The following is a 20,418-nucleotide window of genomic DNA, read 5'->3' on the forward strand; positions in this document are numbered from 1 at the left end:
TTGCAGAATTCAGCATGCTATCTTCTTTGACTCTCTATAGAAGATTTTTTTAGGGGCACATGGATGGCTCAGTCAGTTGAGTGACTCCTGATTTTGGCTCAGGTCATGATCTCAGGGGGTCATGAGATCGAGCCCCTTGTCAGGCTCTGCACTCAATGCAGAATCTGCTTTAGATTCTCCCTCTCCCTCTGCCCCTCCCCCCTGTTCACATGTGTGCTCTCTCTCTCTCTAAAATAAAATTAAAAACTAAACAAATTTTTAAACAGTTCCAAATGTATGGCAGATCTGTTAATATTTTCTTTAATGATGTTAAAATTACAACTATTATCAGAATACATAATATATATGATGTCAACTCTAAAATTTGTTAAATTTGAGGAGTAACTCGTTAACACTGTTGGTTAAGCAACTGATTTTTGGTTTCGGCCCAGGTCATGATCTCAGGATTGTGAGACTGAGCCCTGAGTCAGGCTCTGTGCTCAGCGGAGAGCCTGCTTAGGATTCTCTCTATCCCTTTCCCTCTGCCTCTCCCCACTCCCTCATGCTTATGCTCTCTCTCATGCTTATGCTCTCTCTCTCTCCAAAATAAATAAATAAATGATTTTTTAAAAAATTGTTAAATTTGAACTACAGAATGATACACTTTGTGAGTTTTTTTTTTTTTTTAAAGATTTTATTTATTTATGTGACAGAGAGACAGCCAGTGAGAGAGGGAACACAGCAGGCGAGTGAGAGAGGAAGAAGCAGGCTCCCAGCAGAGGAGCCCGATGTGGGACTCGATCCCGGAACGCCGGGATCACGCCCTGAGCCGAAGGCAGACGCTTTTTAACGACTGCACTACCCAGGCGCCCCTCACTTTGTGAGTTTTTGTAAATATCTCCTATATGGTTGAAAAAATGTGTATTCTATAGCTGCAGGGTGCAGTATTTTATAGTGCTATTTTTAATACTATTTTTAGTATTTTTAATAATATTAGTATTAAATGAATGTGGCCTTTAAAATATCCTTTTCAAATTTTCTTTATCTATACAAGTGTTTTGTCTTTTGGACTCATCAATAATTGAGATAGATGTTGAAACATCCTACAGTGATGAAGGACTAGTCAATTTCCCCCTATTATTTTAATTTGGGGTATATATATTTTAAGACTATTTTAGTTGTGCATACAATTTTAGAATTCTGATAGTTTTGAGGTAGGCTGCATCTTTTATAATTATTTAATGTATTTTTAATATTAAAAATACGTTTTACATCTTAAATAAGGTTATCACATTTAAAATTAATACTGCTATCCAGCTTTCTTACGGTTATTCTGCTATTAACTGTTCCTAAGATTTTAGTTTGGTGGTTCTCAACTGGGAGTGGTTCTGCATCCCAGGGCACATGGAGCAATGTGTGGAGACAATTTTTTTTCTGTCATAACTGGGGGAGGATGCTACTGGTTAGAGACCAGGGAGGCTGCTAAACATCCTACTATATACAAAATAGCCTCCAGTGAAAAGAAAGAAGCATCTTTCCCAAAATGTCAACAGGTCTGAAGTTGAGAAACCCTGCTTGACTTCAATCTTTCTTGTCCTTACGTTTCACATATACCTCTTTTAATAGACAGCTGGATTTTTTTTTCTTATTTACTCTAACATTCTGTCTTTTAACTAGTCAGAGTAACTTATTCACATTTAATTGTATTACTCAACTACTTAGAGTTTTTGCCATCATTTTGTTTCAGTTTTTTCTTGCTTTTTAAAGTATGTATTCCTTTTTCTCTCTTACAAAATTAACTGAGATTCTGTTGGTTTCTATACTGTTTGTGTAGTTATATACAATCTTAGGTTTTGTGGATGCCCTTAAAAATTTACCCTACATACTTTGTTCTAAAATTCCGAAAAGTTGTATTTGGTTCATTTTCAAGTCTATATTGTATAATTCCATGTTAGTAACTAATGTTTATAATGCTATCTTGTTTTAAAAAATTATTTATATTCTGTGTCTGATAATTCCAGTATCTGAATGATGGAAAAGTCTAAATTTCAAGATGGTTGTTTGTGCTGACTCTAAATGACGGCATCTTCCCTTCTTGTGAGTTTTGCAATAATTGATAGTATAACTCGTGTCTGGTTGATAGCAATTGTGGAAACTGAAATATGAGTCAAATCTGAGGATGGCTTCATTTAGAACATAGGTTCGCAAACTGTGGTCCATGCAAAAGCAGCGTAAGTATCATTTGGAAACTTACTGAAATACAAATTATTACATACGATTCCAGGCTTCCTGAAACATAAATTCTGGGGATGGGAAGCAACAATCTCTGTTTTAAAAAATGTCTCAGGTGATGCTGATATACACGAACGTTTAAGAACCATTGATCTAGAGAAGATTTGATTGCTTCTGCTGAAAGGTAGAAGGATTTACTCACGTGAACTATTTTAGCCTCTTCCAGTGTCCCTGGATTAATCCAGGAATTTGATTGTTTTCCTGCCTTGAAGAAGTTGTCTAAAGTTTTAAGAACAATCCTGCATTTGGCAGATTATTACAGCTCACCACTCCTACTCTGGTTTCAGCTTATAAGTATGTACTGATTTGGTCTGGTTTGATTTGAGCCCTTTGGAGACCTCCTATATTTCTCAGAAGCCAGCAATTAATAAATTAACTAATTAATTAATTAAACACACACATTATCTACTTGTTTTGTAATGTGAGGGTACACAATGTATCTAGGGCAATATACTATTAGGGTTTGGGCTGCTGATAAATTTTTTTAAAAATGAAAACAGATTGCATTCTGCTAGACTATCTACATGTGATAGGCAGAATTCTGAGATGGCCCCTAAGAACCTTAGTGTACAGGCAAACTCTGTGTAATTCCCACCCCTTGGGTGGCAGAATCTGTAAATATGATCTCACTTCGGTGGATCAGCTGTGTTATACAGCCATGGTAAAGGGACCTTCCATATGTAATTGATATCCCTAGTTAAATGAATTCAAGTAAAGCAAAAGGGAGATTATCATGGGTAGATTAGACTTAATCAGGTAAGATCTTAAAAGAAGGTTTGGAGGTCAGAGACTGAGGTGTCAGATGGTCTACTCCAGCTTTCAATGACTAAAGTATCATGATGGGAGGAGGAACCATATGGCTAGGATTTGAAGGTGGCCTCTAAGAGCTGAAAGTGGTCCCAGCCAACAGCCAACAAGAAAATGATACCTTAGTCCTGCAACTAAACGGATTAGTGCTACCAATAAGCAGAATGCTTGAAGGAGGACTGAGCCTCATATGAGAAAGCTGCTACGGTCTACACCTTGATTTCTGCCTACTGAGACCATAAGCAGTGGACCCAGACTAAACAGACCCAGACTCCTGACCCAAAGAAACTATGAGATAACAAATTGATGTTTTAAGGCACTAAGTTTGTGCTAATTTGTCACAGAGAAATAGAAAGCTTGTTTCTCGTACCATGAAGAGAGACGTATCAAAATTTTTACAAAAAAATCAAATGACTAATGGTGAGGTAATTAAGTGGGCTTTAAAAATTTTTTAAGTTAAATGAACAGTTAAATATTCTAATGGTCTAACGTCAGACATTGCTCTTGACTCATATAACATAGACACAAACAAAAAAGCACACAATGAAAATGTGGTAAATTCACATTAAGCATTTACCTGAAATAGTTTTGAGGTAAAATGTTGATATCCATCACAGTTGTTACATCCAGAGGAATAGGAGTGAAAAAGATGAATGGAGGATCAAACAATAACATGGGTGATTTCACCTCTCCAACCAAACATAACATGCGATAGCAAGCTGGATTATCATTTAGACGAATGGGAATATCAACTCTGTATTTTGTAGGGTGATCTAATGAAAAACAATTTTTTAAAAGTACCTTATATTTGTTGACATACACAAAAAACATTTACATAGTTTAAACCTTACTAAATATTAAAATGTACTATGAAGTTACAGCTCAATGGAAAATAGATTACCCAGAAACTGGAATTATCCTGCCAAGGAACTTAAAACATGTAATGAAGTGTCACTGAATCAACAATATTCTAAAGTACACTATACCTAGAAATAGAGCGGGTCTCCTTAAAGCAAATTTTCATTATTATTGGAAAATACCTATACCTGGAGGAAACAGCGCAACAGGACCTCTTTTTTTGATTGTTTTCTGTGCCTTAACAGGAGCTGCCCATCCCTTTAGGATATGCTGTATGAAGATGAGGTCAGATAGTTGCCATAAAGATCTCAGGGGCCTAGTACTGAGAAATGGGTTTGCCATGAAGAAAGGAATGTTGTTCCTCCCAGATTTTTAAGTTTATGGAAAGCTGCCAGGGTTGACTGGCCAGTTTCACCCGGTAGGAAAAGACAGGAAATTCCCATGTGGCAACTCACTATGAGGAAAGGCAGTCTGTACTGGAGAAAAGGGCTCAGCATCTGGGGCTGCACGCCACTCCCAGACAACAGGTTCCACCCCAGCAAGCTGCCAATGCCGTTTTAGACCCATATGCCCAAACACAGTGTCTTATAGAGAAAAAATGTGATCTGGTGAGTATTAACTCAAGGTAATAGCTTAAAATTCAAAAACAGGACACTGAAATGACCTGGCACAGATCAGGGCCACCAAGAGTATCACCAGAACACATGATGAGTGTTCTGGATGATGTAAGTTCAAAGGTGACACATTGTGAACCATATACAAAAACAATGGAATCATTGAACCGATCACACCCACTAGATTTCTCTGTGCTGGGTGCCTTCACTTGGTCCAATCATTCTTTTACTTGTTCATATAGTCTGGGATCCTTGCAAAATGAGAGGTGGCTGGAGAGGGAAGTGAATTAGTAACTTCCTACTAGTAATGACAGATGAACACTGGAAAGACTATGTGAAAATATGAGAGACTCAGATCTATACCTGCAGCTGAGAAAATGAATTCTAATAGAATTTATGTGTTTAAAACACTGTAAATCTAAAGAGAAATGGTTTCATTTAATGAATTTCATATTATAAAAATTATTTTGGGAAGAAAGAAAAGCAAGTTCACTACTTCCAAAGTTAAGCAAGGTTTCAATTAGGACTTACTGAATTCTGAATTTTGAATGGGCCATTTGGAGATTATATCTGGGTTTCATACCTGGTAAACGTTTCTGGGGTCATGGAAAGGGGATTCCCTGTGTAACCTAACACTACTGGAGATTCCAGTAACACATTTTTCTAATCTCAGGTGGGCCTTCTCTCTCATCTAAGATGTAAGTTATATAAATGTGTTGCAGACATATTTCTCTTAAGAGTGAGGCACTGGGTGTTATACGCAACTAATGAAGCATCGAGCTTTACATCGGAAACCAGGGATGTACTGTATGGTGACTAACATAATATAATAAAAAAACATTAAAAAAAAAAAAAAAGAGTGAGGTTGAAATCCTAAGAAGGCAACTCATAGATTTGACTGCTTAGGCTTAGCCGCATACTGAAGGAAAAGTCAAATGGAAATGCTACTTATTTCCTTCTAGATTATCTATTTTATTTCATCTGGATAAAAATGTTGATACAGACATAAGGGACAAGTTCTATACAGAAATACATATGGTGGCTTTAGCTGGATGGGCTTTTCCTTTTTTTTTCATTCAGGACCAGACATAATAGAAAATGAGAAGAAATACACAGAAATACATAATGAAACCTAATTACTTTTACAAAATAAACTTCATAATGGGGAGAGTATGCAATGTTTTCTATTATATTTTCAGAGTTCTAAACAGAGATAATAAAAGATGAAACATTTTTCAAACCTATCAATCATAGTACTCTATGTACTGTTTCTCGCACATAAAACTGATTATAAAATGCCATGCTGAAAAAAACAAAAAATATAAAATGTCAGGCTAATAGATGTACCAGGACACTGAGTTAAGGCAACACAGTGCTAATAGCATATTACTGAGAAAATATACAGCTGAATGAACTCTAAAAAGCTTAAAAGCCATTTTAGGTTCTTAGCCTGCCTTTTCTGTTGATAACATAGCTAGCTAGCTCTTAGTATCTTATTTAGAATGCCACATTTGTTTTAGATGTGTAGAATAGTACTATCCCAAGGATTCTGACACAACTGATTTACGGAGGGCATGCCCTCCGGAAGAACCTGTAAGGAAAGAGGGAAGCAAAACAGAGGAGGGCAAGAAGCTATGAAAAGCTGTGGTTTTATAATCCAGATTCACACTGATCCCATAGGCACCTATGGGATGTGAATTCACTGGAGAGGTTGTCCCAGCTGAGGGAGACTTAGTTGGGCCAGCTGAGGTAGTAGCACTGGTGAAGCTGAGCCTCCTAGACATCTCTGCATGTAGCATCTTCCTTCCGCCAAGGGCAACCTTCTAGAGAAAGGGACAGACATAACCTGTCAGGAGCCAATACCCACACCTGAGAGATGGATGGGAAAACCCAGCAATGGGAATCTGGACGGGGCCAAACAGCATATACCAGAGACTGCAATCCTAATGCTGCTTTGTAAGTAAGAATAATTAAGGGGAATAACAGATAAGTTACCGTAACACCCTTTTAAATAGGAAAATAGTCTGGAAATAGCATTTGGTGTACTTATTTAGTTACGGCATATAAACTATAAAGGTACTAAAGCAGATGCTTTAAATTAAAGACAAATACCAATATAGAGTTCCTCAAAAATGAGAAAAAAAATCCTTCATAGATGTGTTTTCAAGCACCTTCCTGCTGTTCCTTTGCTTCAGTCTGCTTAAAGAAGCTAGTTGTCAATACCCTCACTTGCTGAAGCTCATTACCAGAAAAATTCTATATTTTTAGGTAGCAGGGATTCTCACGTTGGAAATTTTCTAAGTTGGGAATTTTCTAAGTTATGTGCCCCCTGGGTTGTGAAACATTGAGATTATTTACATAAGAACTGAGAACAATTTATTCAAGGAAAGTGAGAGTCTAACCACCCAAATTAGATTCAAGAACAATGGTTTGGATTAAGAGGGGACTGAAGAGTCACATATTCTATCACAGGCCCAGCCACTGTCCCTGTGGCAGTCCAAGGAAGAGATGAGAGAGGGGGAGTGAAAAGTAAAAACCACCTCACTAACAACATTAATCTAAACATGTAAGAATTTCAGTGAACTGACGTAGCAATCAAAAAATTTCTCACATAGAACAGCCAAAACCCAAATGTATTCACTGGTGAAATCTACTAAACATTTTGTGAAGAATTAATATCTATTGCCATATAAATATCTTTATATTAATATATATGTGTGTATATGAACATTTCCAAGCCAATCTCTAAGACCACGGTAACAGAAATGAACACTTTTGTTTATGGCCAATTGATTTTGAACAAGGGTACCAAAACAATTCAAAGAGGAAACAATATTCTTTTCAATAAATGGTGCTGGGAAAAGTCCATGCAAAACAATGAGGATGGAGCCCTACCTTATACCATATCAAAAAAAAAAAAAAAAAAAAAAAAAAAAAAAAAAAACTCAAAATAAGACATAGACTTAAATGTAAGAGGTAAAATTATAAGACTTTAGGAGAAAACATAAGAATAATTCACCATGGCTTTGGGTTATACAATGTTTTCACAGATTTACATGAAGGGGCGCCTGGGTGGCTCAGTTGTTAAGAATCTGCCTTTGTCTCAGGTCATGATCTCAGGGTCCTGGGATTGAGCCCCACATCAGATTCCCTGCCTAGTGAGGAGTCTGCTTCTCCCTCCCCCTCTCCCCTCCCCCTGCTCATGCTCTCTCTCAAATAAATAAAATCTTTTTTAAAAAAAGGATATAACACTGAAAAGCCAAAGTAACAAAAGAAAAATTGGATAAATTAGACTTCATCAAACTTGGGTTATTTTCCATTAGTTGAAAAGAGAAATCTCAGAATGAAATAAAATATTTTCAAATTGAACATCTAATAAAATAATTTTATTCAGAATATATAAAGAACAGTGAAAACTCAAAAATAAAGACAGCCAAATTTTAAAATCAAGAAACGATTCAAACAGACCTTTCTCCAAAGATGACATACAAATTGACAATAAGCATATGTAAAGACACTCAACAATATTAGTCATCATGGAAATGCAAATAATAATTACAATGACCTATTACTTCATACACACTAGGACAGGTATAATAAAAAAGATCACAAGAAGAGTTGTCAAGGATGTGGAGAAATTGGAACCCCATTCAATGCTGATAAGATTTTAAATTGTTACAGTTGCTTTGTTAAACAGTTTGGCAATTTCTTAAAATGTTAAACATCAAGGGGCGCCTCAGTGACTCAGTCGGTTAAGCATCTGCCTTCAGCTTAGGTCATGATCCCAGGATGCTGGGATGGAGTCCCGCACTGGGCTCCCTGCTCAGCGGGGAGTCTGCTTCTGCCTCTGCCCCTCCCACCCGTGCTCGTGCTCTCTATCACAAAAATAAATAAATAAAATCTTTAAAAAATATATTACACATCAAATTATCCTATGACCCAACAATTCCACTCCAAGATATATAACCAAATAAATGAAAACCTGTGTCCTCACAGAACTGTACATGAATGTTCATAGCTCTTCTATTCATAAGAGCCAAAAAAGTAGAAATGATCCAAATGTCCATCAATTGAATAGACAATGAATGTCTATGAACAGACAATATGTGATATATCCTTACAATTACTGGTAATAGAAAGGAATTAAGTACTGATTAATGCAACAACATGGATGAACCTTGAAATTATTATGCAATGTGAAAGAAGCCAATCACGAGAGGACACACATTGTATGATTCTATTTATATGAAATGTCCACAGTAATCATATTCCTAAAAACAGCAAATAGTGTTCAGCAGTGGCTGAATGGAGGGGGAGATGGGGAGTGACTACCAATGGGTATGGGCTTTCCTTCACAGGCAATGAATATGTTCTAAAATTAGGCTTCAGTGATGGTTGCCCAACCGTGACACTCCTAAAAACCAGTACATTGTACACTTCAAAAAATGTATTTTATGGTCTGTGAATCAAATTTTATTAAAGTTGTAATTTAAAAACCACACTTTCAAAAATAATCACATCTGAGTGCGAATTTTATCTTTACAGTATCTAATTTGAATTATAACAACTTAAGGCAAAATAGAAGGCATCTTCTTCTTCCTCTTCTAGTAGTATCCCCATTTTAATGAACAATAAAAACAACTGAGAAAACCAGAAAATAAACGCATACTTGATTTGGAAAGAACTACTAAGGCAAAGTTATGAGGGCTGTATTCAGTGCCATATGAGCCAGGAAAAGCAGAAATTGTCTGCACTAGAAGAAAATAAATGAGGGTGACCAAAAGATCAAGGAGATGCTACCCTGGTCCCAACTCAAAAGGCCCCTATAACTCAACTCCAACTCCCCGAAGATTCCATTCTCCTTCCAGCTATTTGATTCTGAAGAACCCAGCACTCTCATCCAACCTGTTGGCTTTGATCTCCTAGAGTCTTGCCTCCTGCTACCTCAGCGCGTTGGAGATGGAGAAGACTAGTTAGTGTACACTAACTAGTATGTAAACACACTAACTGGAAATAAAATTCCTAAGTATTTCAACAATTTCTTGAGTAATAAAAAAACCCATACTATAATTTTGTCTGTGGGCAAGTTCACAGATACTTTTCCATTATAGAACTGATAGGAAAATATGTGTCCAAAAAGGTATTGTTTTCAAAAGTTTAAAGATGACAGAAGGGAAATAAGATGTATAGTATATAAAACAAAAATTTGATCAATACATAAAATTTATGAAAAATAATAAAAAGTATAAAGGAAATATAAAATGAAATTGCCTGAAAATGAATATATAATATAACACAAAATATGAATAAGATAAATTCCCCTCCTAAAAATCACATTTCAGACTTGCTCAGGAAGAAAAGCAAGATCCTCTGCTTTGTAATACTGGTCTTAAATTTAAAAGACAGACTGAAAATAAAATGATCTATCAACCAAAGGCTGACAAAAAGAAGACAAAGTGGCAATGTATCATATAAACAGCATTCACGCAAATAGCATTTAGTAGAAAAAAGAACATTATTTTAAATGTATATACTTATTTATAAAAGATATATAAGACATAAACTTTAAAAAAAATTTTTTTTTAAGATTTTATTTATTTATGTGACAGAGAGACAGCCAGCGAGAGAGGGAACACAGCAGGGGGAGCGGGAGAGGAAGAAGTAGGCTCCCAGCGGAGGAGCCCGATGCGGGACTCGATCCCAGAACGCCAGGATCACGCCCTGAGCCGAAGGCAGAAGCTTTAACGACTGCGCTACCCAGGCGTCCCTAAACTTTTTATAACATACAAATATACAAAGCAAAACTATTGGAATCAAAAGAGTTTTAACAAACTGCCACTGTAGTAACAGGTTCAGATAGATTATAATAATTGTAATGCAATTATAATATAAATGTAATGTAGCAACATTATATTACAGATTCAGGAAAATAAGGCAGAGGAAGAGATACAGTCAATGAAGAAACAAATTCACTAATTACTATGATTTTAGATTATAAAACTATTTCCTTAGAAAACAACACAGAATAATCTTTGAAAAACTTCTAGATCTAACCAGAGAAGTATAGTATAGGAGCCAAGAGCCAGATAAACTATAAATATATTCTTTTTATATAGCGATAGCTAATTAGAAAGAGTAATTTTAAAAATCTCATTCATAATAATGATGCATATAAAATAAACTTCCATTACTAGAAAAACATGCCATTCTTTGAAGGGAAAAACTCAACTGTATGCCTTTTTCTAGAAACAGGAAAAAAATAATGTATAGTTCATTTAGAAAAGTAAATGTGTAAGAACTTCCAAGAATTTTTATAATAGGTTTGTAATGACAAAAATTTGTCACACCAATTATAAAAAGGAACAATAAAATTGTTGTAATAAAAAAACACCAGTAAAGAAGTGGACATATAGATAAATAGACATGCTGACCAGCTTCCCCTAAAGTAAGTAATCCAAGACTACAAGTTAGATGTGGCAATGCCTTTTCTGACCTAACCTTGGACGTCACAAACCATCACACCCATAATATCCCATGGGTGATATATCAGTCCTATTTGATGTGGGAGGGGACTCTATGAGGGCATGAATACCAAAAGATGAGGATCACTGGGGGTCATTTCTGGGGATGGTGACCACAAAATTCTAGTACGAAACTTCTTAGAACTGTTTTAAGAACACATAAAAAATAACCTAAACTTTTGTGTACATAATAAAATTAAGTAATATGTGAGGCATAAATTGAAATATCAACAACAACTATAGGAAAAAAAAGTACTTACTTGGACAGAAGCTTATGGAAATATTACATTCTTCATGTGGTTGCAGAATCCCTCTCAGCACACTAATCTTGAATGTGCCATCTTTGAAAAGCTTCCCAGTGTTACTAATATCCAAAGTCCATGCCACATCTTGTTTTGAAGTATTATGTAAGACAAGATCCTGTTTACACACAAAATAAATAAATAAACGACATTTATAAGAGCTACAATATGCAATATAAAATTTAGCTTGTTTTACCATGCCAACTTGAAGAACCTAGGTACAAAGTCAAATGATTAAAAGTGGAACTCATGGATACATTGTTTTAAAAGTGATATTAGGCAAAAAAGGGGTATGCAAGTATGTTCATAGCCTATTAACAGCTATGAAAAATACACAAAGGATAGAGACTGGAGTAAAATAAAAACGTCAACAGAGCTATGCTAGCTGGTAAGGATGGAGTGTAGCCACAACCTTCATTCATGAGTGTGAGACTATAAAATAGTACAGTCACTTTGGAAGACAATTTGGCAGTTTCTTATAATGTTAAACATATGACTACCATATGAACCAGTAATCGCACTCCTAAGTATTTACTTAAGTGAAGTGAAAATTTATGTTTACATAAAAATCTGTATGTTGTTTATAATAACTTTGTTCATCGCCAAAAAATGGAGGGAAAAAAACTCAGTCTATCTCCTTCAAATAATGAATGGATAAACATTCCATACAATGGAATAAAATTCAGTGATGAAGTAAGTATTAATTCATACAAAAACATAAATGAATATTAAATATATTTAGCTAAGTGAAACATGCCAAATGGCTAAATTTTGTATAATTAACTTACCTGTCAATCTGGAAAAGCAAAATTATGTGGATGGAAAAAAAGAATCAGTTGTTGCCAAGTATTGGTGGAAGGAAGAGTGATTGTAAAGGGGTTACTCTCAGAATTTGTAGTGTCGTGAAACTGTTCTGTAATGTATTGAAGTGGTAGACAGATTATTCTACGTATTTTTCAAAACCCACAGAACTGTATACTACTAACAGTGGACTTAAATGTACATAAATTAAAAACAATCAACCAAGATGTTGAGAATCCCAGGATGGACTGTAGATTACAACACACTATATTACAAATGTATGAAATAATCTCACTGAAGTTAGTGGGAGTGAGGAGGAATGGCCTAAATAACAGAAAAACTGTTTTGACTGGAAACCATAAAGCTAAAGACAAAAAAATTTATTCTTTATAAACACTACACTCTAGTTGGTAAATATGTTAGCAATTCTAGCTACAGGTTAAAAATTCTGAAACTTCTTTACTAGTACACTACAATTAAAAAATAAGCAAATAAATTATAAATAAAGAGTCAGATTTCTCATTGTCAGAGAAAGTAGTTAAAAATGAGCAAGGAAGAAGACTGGAATAAAACTTGTGCTAGATTAGATTAGACTCAGAAATATCAGCTGGAACTCATCTTTAGCTAGCTAGCTAGATGGATGATGGAACGACACACAGATAAACTACAGATATATGTATAAGTCAGTATACATACAAATATTTCCTGATTCTATTTGCCAAAAGGGCTTAGAACATGTGACACCCCAGTAGCAGCTAGCACATCCAGTATACAGATCTTGGTTTCTAAATACCATTCTTTCATAAATGGTAGTGGGTTTGCTGGAGAAAATATTGATTCTACAGCTAGAAAAAATAAAAGATAAGCCTGGACCATTCTGCAGTGCCACAAACTATGAGGATGCTTAAAAATCATGATGATGGGGGACACCTAGGTGGCTCAGTTGGTTAAATGTCTGCCTTTGGCTCAGGTCATGATCCCAGGATCCTGGGATCGAGTCACACATCGGGCTCCTTGCTCAGCGGGGAGGATGTTTCTCCCTCTGCCTGCTGCTACCCCTGCTTGTGTGCGTTCTCTCTCTCTCCCTCTGACAAATAAATAAATAAAATCTTTTAAAAAAAGATCATAATTATGGAAGCATGTCAACGAGCCAGTCTAAAAGAACTCCAAATGGCCAGAGCTAGAACAAATTTAATAACAAAATAAATAATGTAATATTGGATTATAACTGAATGTATAAATATTTGTGAGGTCATACTGACATATTAAGTAATAAAATAATAAAATAATTCTCCTTACAGAAAAATTCCAAATAATATATGTAAATACCCCCCTCCAGAATGTGCAGCTTGACCCCTAACCCCTTCAGTGTGGGCTGAAATTGACAACTCACTTCCAAAATGCAGAGTGTGAAAAAAACAAAAATAGTTTGTCCAACTTTTTTTCAATTCTCCTGACATAATCACCAATGATAAGTCATGCTGATATCATGTACTCCCTTCCCATGATGTGACAAAAAAGACATTTCACCTCTGCTACATTCTTATCCAAAACCCACGAAAAATAAGAATGCAGCTGAGTCAGTTGAAAAAATCAGACAAGAACATTCTGAAACAATATCAAACCAGTACTCTTAAAATTTCACAAAGTCATATAAAAATGAACAAGATTGAGAGCCTGTCACATATCAGAGAAAACTAAATGAAATATGTTACCCTTGATTGGACCCTGAGATAGTAAAAGGACATTACTGAAAAACTGGTGAAACCCAAATAGAATCTGTTGTCTAATTAATAATTTTGTACTAATGTTAATTTCTTAGTTTTGAAAAATGTTCTATGGTTTTATAAGGTGTTAATCATAGGGAAAGTTGTGTGAAGAATATACATAAACTCTCTGCACTGTGTTTGTAATGTTCTGGTAAATCTGGGAGCTATATGCATGACTTGTGTACAGTCTTGTCTTTCCAGTACAACATACTATTAAAATAAAACCTTCAACGAGGTATTGTTTTAACTTTACTTTTCAAAATTTGAGAAGTATAGAATGATCCATACAACTGGCACCACAACAAAATAATGTACTTCATCTCTTTCTAAAGTATGATTGATTTAAAATACTCAGGATTTTAAAATCAGTCAATTTTATTCCCAATGTCTCTCAATACTAAACAACTATTCAGGTCTAATATTTGCATCTTATAAAGAAAACATCTTTTAAAAGAGAAGGTGGACATGAAATTGTACTAGTCATTTGAATGCCTCATTTTTCTCATTCTGAAATGAAGAAATGGTAGATCTCTAAAACTACTTTCCACTTTCCAATCCTATCACAGGAATAGAACTGATACAGTCATCTCTAAAGAAACATTGTTTAGTATGTATAGTATTGTGTTATTTTTTAAATAATTTTATCAAAATGATACATGTACATAGCTTACACAATTCAAAAATGCTTATAAAAAAGTTGTCCCAAACAAAAAATAGTTGTTCCACTCAATTTCTCCTTATCAACAATTCTGCTTCCCTGAAGCAAACCAATTTTAGCTAAATTTTGGATTTTCTCTATTACTATAGCCTGATTCTAAATACAACGTTGATATGGCTTACTTTAGTTTTCTTTTATTGCTGCCGTAACAAATTATCACAAACTTAGTAGTTTAAATCAACACATATTTATTAAATTACAGGCTTGTAGGTTAGAAGTTCAACAGGCGTATCACTGGACTAAGATCAATGTGGTAGAAGGAACTATGATACTTTCTGGAGGGCTCCAGAGAAGACTGGTTCCATGCCATTCCCATTTTCTAGAGGGCAAACATTATTTGGCTGGTGGCCTCCTTCCACCATCTTCAAATCCAGCAACATCTTATCTCTCTACCCTTCTGTTACCACATTTCCTTCTGAGCACAGTCAGGAAAACTTCTCTGGTTTTAACCACTCATGTGATTCAACTGGGACCACCTAGATAATCTAGCATCATCTCCCCTGCTCAAGATCCTTCATCTGCATCACACGACACATCAGCAAAGTAGCTTCTGCAATATAAGATGATGTACTCACACATTCTAGGGACTGGAAATGGATCCATTTGGGGGCCATTACTCTATCACATGGCTATTTCATGATTTATCAGACCCAGATATTGTCTCCAGTGCCCACTAGTAAAGACGAGGATTTAGCTCATATAATCTTCACTCTTCTGTCCACCACCCAATTTTAGATATTTATATTATTTTAATTCTTTCATTAGTCACCTGGTAACTTTAAGCAATAGATTTATAACTCTAGTTCCTCTGCCAACATCAGATACTTCCCTTTAATTACCCACTACGTAAAATAAGTTTCACTCCTCCTTCTTTTACTATCCCTAACCCTTCTGTCAACTTATTCTACACATACACATCGTACATATCACACTTGTCATTTTACATGTGATACACTATATCTGATCAAATTTTAATTCTGCCCCATAAACATATTAAGACGTCTCTGTATTCTATATTTCATTACGACTATGTAAATATCATTCATGGCAAATCCAAGCAGTGCATTAGAGTCACATTTCCTTCTCTGTGGGGCTAATGTGACTCTTTCAACACTCAAGAGGGAAGGCTCTTGTCTAGATCATCTTTTATCATGCCAACTGAACAAAACTTCAATGATACAAAATAATCTCACATAAATGCTATTCCTTTGGAATTTAATCCAATTCAGTTCACTAAAGCTTCCTTTCTAGCCACACATACAAAGTCTTTTGCATCCTTGAAGTTATGTTAGAGTTAGAAGTCTTACTGATATTTTATACTTGAAAGTCACATTTTAATTTTAGAAGAGATCCTTTATTCTTCTAACTATAATGTCATATAGCACTCTGCTATTATTTGACACATGCGATGTTAAATATTTTCTCCATATAATTTTTCTTCAAAACTAGAGGTTCAAAATTAATTGCAGGAAAGGCAGTACATAAGACAATAAAGGGGTACTACAAATACAAATTTCTACTATGTATGCATGAGCTTCCTTCATATGCATGTCTCTTTTTTTTTTTCCTTCTAGATGGATTCATAATTAGGAGAAACACAGAGATATCTAGAAAGAAAAAAGAGTAGATTGTCATAGAAGACCCTTTATTATATACCTGGACCTTTCCAATTTTTATGATTACCTTTCACCACATCTTCTTACCTGAATGGAACATATTTCACATTAATTTAATCATAGCTTCCATTTATATAAGGAGAGACTGGTAACTTAATTCTATTTAAAATATTCTGAATAGTCCTATTAAATATGTATAAAAAATGGCTTTATATGTGTATGGCTACTTTGACAATTACTTCCAAGAAATGATATTTATATATGCAAGTTCTCTAAAAATGAAAGTATTCTTATAACACATGCTTCAGAATAATCAACTCAATAAACTAAAAACCATAATAAAAAAAAAGTTATAAACTGCATCAATTCTCTCTACATACCTGAGTTTTCGTGACCTTGTTATTAGGATCCAAAATATGCAATGGCATTTCAAATATAAAATCAGTGCTGGATAATCTCAATGGTGCTTGCAATACTGTGAGAGGAAAGTAAATATACTGATAAAATATTAAGAGATATTAGCTTACAGATAATTATTACTATATTTTGACACAAAACAATAAAAAATAAAATTTTTTGTATCTTTATGTTCTCAGACAGAAAACAAAGTCATACTTTAAAACATTTATAGAATATCATGGTTTATCACATCTATAAAATTACAATTTTGTATTTTAATGGTAACTAATTACAAGTGCAACAATTACCCTTGAGACAATAAGAGTATAAAATATACTAAATATTGAGCTGAGAATAAAGTAAACATAGTTAAAATGATCTCTATAATAGAGTTTGACCAATGCAGAAGTACAGAAGTGAAAAGAAACATGTCTTTTGCAAATATTTTCTCCCAGTCAGTGGTTTGTCTTTTTGGTCTATTGACAGTGTCTTTTGCAAAGCAGAAATTTTTAATTTTAATGAACTCCAGCTTCTCAATTCTTCTTTCACAGATCTTGCCTCTGTTGTTGTATCTAAAATGTCACTGCCAAACTCAAGGTCATGTAGATTTTTTTCTTCTATTATCTCCCAAAAGTTTCGTAATTTTGCATTTTATGTTTAGGACTGTGATTCATTTTAAGTTAATTTTTGTGAAGGGTGTAAGGTCTGTATCTAAATTCATTCTTTTGCTTGTGATGTAAAGTTGTTCAGCACTATTTTTTGAAAAGACTATCTTTTCTGAGCTGTATTGCCTATACTCATATGTCAAAGATCAGTTGACTACATTTATGTTGGTCTATTTCTAGGCTCTCTTTTCTATTCCACTGATCTATTTGTCTATATTTCTGCCACTACCTAAGTCTCATGATTGCTGCAGCTTTATAGAAAGTTTTGAAGTTAGATAGTGTCAGTCCTCCAATTTTGTTCTTCTCCTTCAGTAGTGTGTTGGCTATTGTGGGTCTTTTCCCTTTCCATATAAACTTCTAATCAATCTGGCAATACCCATAAAATAATGTTCTGGGATTTTGATTGAGATGGCACCAAATCTCTGGATCAAGTTGGGAAAAAGTGCCATCTTAAAAATATTGAGACTTCCAATGCATGAACATGGAATATCACTCTATTTATTTAATTCTTCTTTGATATCTTTCATCAGATAAGTTTTATCATTTGATATCTTTCCTTATACAGATCTTGTAAATGCCTTACTATATTTATACCTACATATTTCATTTTTGTTGGGTGCTAATGTAAACGGTATTTTGTATTGAATTTCAAATTCCATTTATTCATTGCTTGTATATGGGAAAGCAACTGACTTTTGTACACTAAGTTTGTACCCTGCAACCTTGCTATATTAGCTTATTGGATCCAGAAGTGTTTTTCATAACTGATTCTTTCAGATTTTCTACATAAACAATCATGTCATCAATGACTGCAGAGTTGTTCTTCCTTCTTCAATCTGTGTGTTTCAATTCTTTTTCCTGTCCTATCGCATTAGCTAGGCCTTCTAGTACAATGCTGAAAAAGTGGTGAGAAGGGACACCCTAGCTTGGCTTCTGACTTTAATGAGAAAGCTTTGAGTTTCTCATCATTAACAATGATAATAACTGCGGGGTATTTGTATATATTTTTTACCAACTTGAGAAAAACTGAAGTGCTCAAGATTAAAGTCTTACAGACTAACACTCTGACCTCCTTAAACATTCACTGGGATCCAGATGGTCAGGAAATGATATAATAATAGGTAGTGAAGCCAGCATTGTGAGACTCACTAATAATCATGAGAGAATAGGCAAAAATCAACAGACATTTAAGGAACTCCTTGACATGAAGGAGAAGTGAAGGACAAATAATTCAGCAAAAATTGAGACAATGTAGCAACAGAAGAAAATTTCAAAGAAATCATCATAATAAAAGTAGAGATAAAAAATATTGTTTTTATTTTTCAGAATTCTATAGGTAAAGAAATAATCAGAAAAAAGTTAACTCTCATTAGTTTAAAACTGCCAAAATAATTTCTTAAGACATAATAAAGTCAGAAAAATATCCTGAGAAGTACAACAAAAAGATAAGGAAAAGGACAATAGGAGAGAAAATATGATTAAAATATATAACATAATCCAAGACATACAAAACACAACCGATAATGTCTTGAAGAAAGAAATACAGAAAACGGTGCGAAGAACATTTCAAGGAAATAGTTTATGAAAACTTTATAGAACTGGAGGACATGAATTTCCAGATTGAAATGGTCCACAAAAGATTCACACTAAAGTTAGTCAGTGTGAAATAATAGAATTTTATACTAAACCAAATTATCACTCAAGTGTGAAAGGAAAAACAAAGATATTCCAGACATGGAAATTCTAAAAAATTAGCTCCTTACACCATTTCTTTAGAAGCTCCTGGAAGATGTAATCTACCTAAATAGTGAAGTAAACCAAGAAATAGGAAGGCAAGGGATTGAAAAAACAGGCGATTCAAAACAGAAAAGAGTTAAAAAAAAAAAAAATCCCCACAATTATAGTGAAAGGAAATCATAGACAAAAGTCCTGCCACAGGGAAAGTATCTAGTCCATATTGAAGCAGGTTGTTGTGCTCCAGGAAGGTTGCTTCAAGAGAATAACTAGATATGACATATTATGTGACAGACTAGACTATGTGGAACATTGTCCAGACAAGCATAATAAAAAGGAGAGCTTCGTGGCATGGGAGGATTTAGTCAAATATCAAAGGACAACTGAGCAATTAATAAACAAAAAGTTGAAGGAAAGTAAATAAAATAACTATGCAGTTACACTACCTGGCTTAACAGCGAACACTATATCGTCATAACAATTAAATCTCTGATAAAAATTTTAATTGAAATTTAAACTATAATTATATTACAAAATGGATAACAGGAGTTAGTGTTTCAAGTGAGTGAAGATACTTGTCATTAAATAAGTGTTTTCATTAGATAATTAATGAAAAAAGTCACAGCCTCTGGGATGCAGGATAAGCCTTCAGAAAGAGATAATGGATTTCAATTCTGGGTTAGTACTATTTTAATTTTAAAATACATACATGGAATTTTGGATAAAAGAGAGAACAGAAGGCTTGTGAGCCTCCTACTGAGGCATCATCCTTCTATTGAGGGGGGGATAGCTCAGGGAATAATGGACTTAACCAAGCATCCCTGCAAACATAAAAATGGAATTGACCAGTGGAGTATTTAAAAAAAAAAAAAAACCCTGACATATATTACCTGTCCAAATGGCCAATCAAAAGTATCTGGAATTTATGGATTTATGAGGCATTGCTGGTAGAAGAATGAGAATTCCTCATGTAGACACTTCCTACTTGTATAACTATTAAGAGTACAAAAATGGGGGGCGCCTGGGTGGCACAGCGGTTAAGCATCTGCCTTCGGCTCAGGGCGTGATCCTGGCGTTCTGGGATCGAGCCCCACATCAGGCTCCTCCGCTATGAGCCTGCTTCTTCCTCTCCCACTCCCTCTGCTTGTGTTCCCTCTCTCACTGGCTGTCTCTATCTCTGTCAAATAAATAAATAAAATCTTTAAAAAAAAAAAAAAAAGAGTACAAAAATGGGAAGCTCCAAACAAAAAACAGCTTCCTTTGGGAACAGGTTTCTACAAATGACATTCAAAAGTCATATGTTAATTCAAAAGGAAAACGCATCTTAACGAGGGAGAAAAGGA

General features: G+C 34.7%; 1 protein-coding gene across 1 annotated transcript in view; it reads right to left on the minus strand.

The window, feature by feature from the left end:
- Nucleotides 1-20,418, minus strand: part of CFAP47 (cilia and flagella associated protein 47) — a 503,621-nt gene that overhangs the window by 372,422 nt on the left and 110,781 nt on the right. Inside the window, exons 23-25 of the mRNA XM_040635242.1 lie at nt 16,658-16,752; nt 11,332-11,491; nt 3,656-3,851 (exon numbers count right to left, since the gene is read on the minus strand). Coding sequence (XP_040491176.1) covers nt 3,656-3,851; nt 11,332-11,491; nt 16,658-16,752 — 451 coding nt within the window. The remainder of the gene's footprint in view (nt 1-3,655; nt 3,852-11,331; nt 11,492-16,657; nt 16,753-20,418) is intronic.

Source organism: Ursus maritimus (assembly GCF_017311325.1).
Source record: "Ursus maritimus isolate PB19 chromosome X unlocalized genomic scaffold, ASM1731132v1 scaffold_X1, whole genome shotgun sequence".
Classification (NCBI taxonomy): domain Eukaryota; kingdom Metazoa; phylum Chordata; class Mammalia; order Carnivora; family Ursidae; genus Ursus; species Ursus maritimus.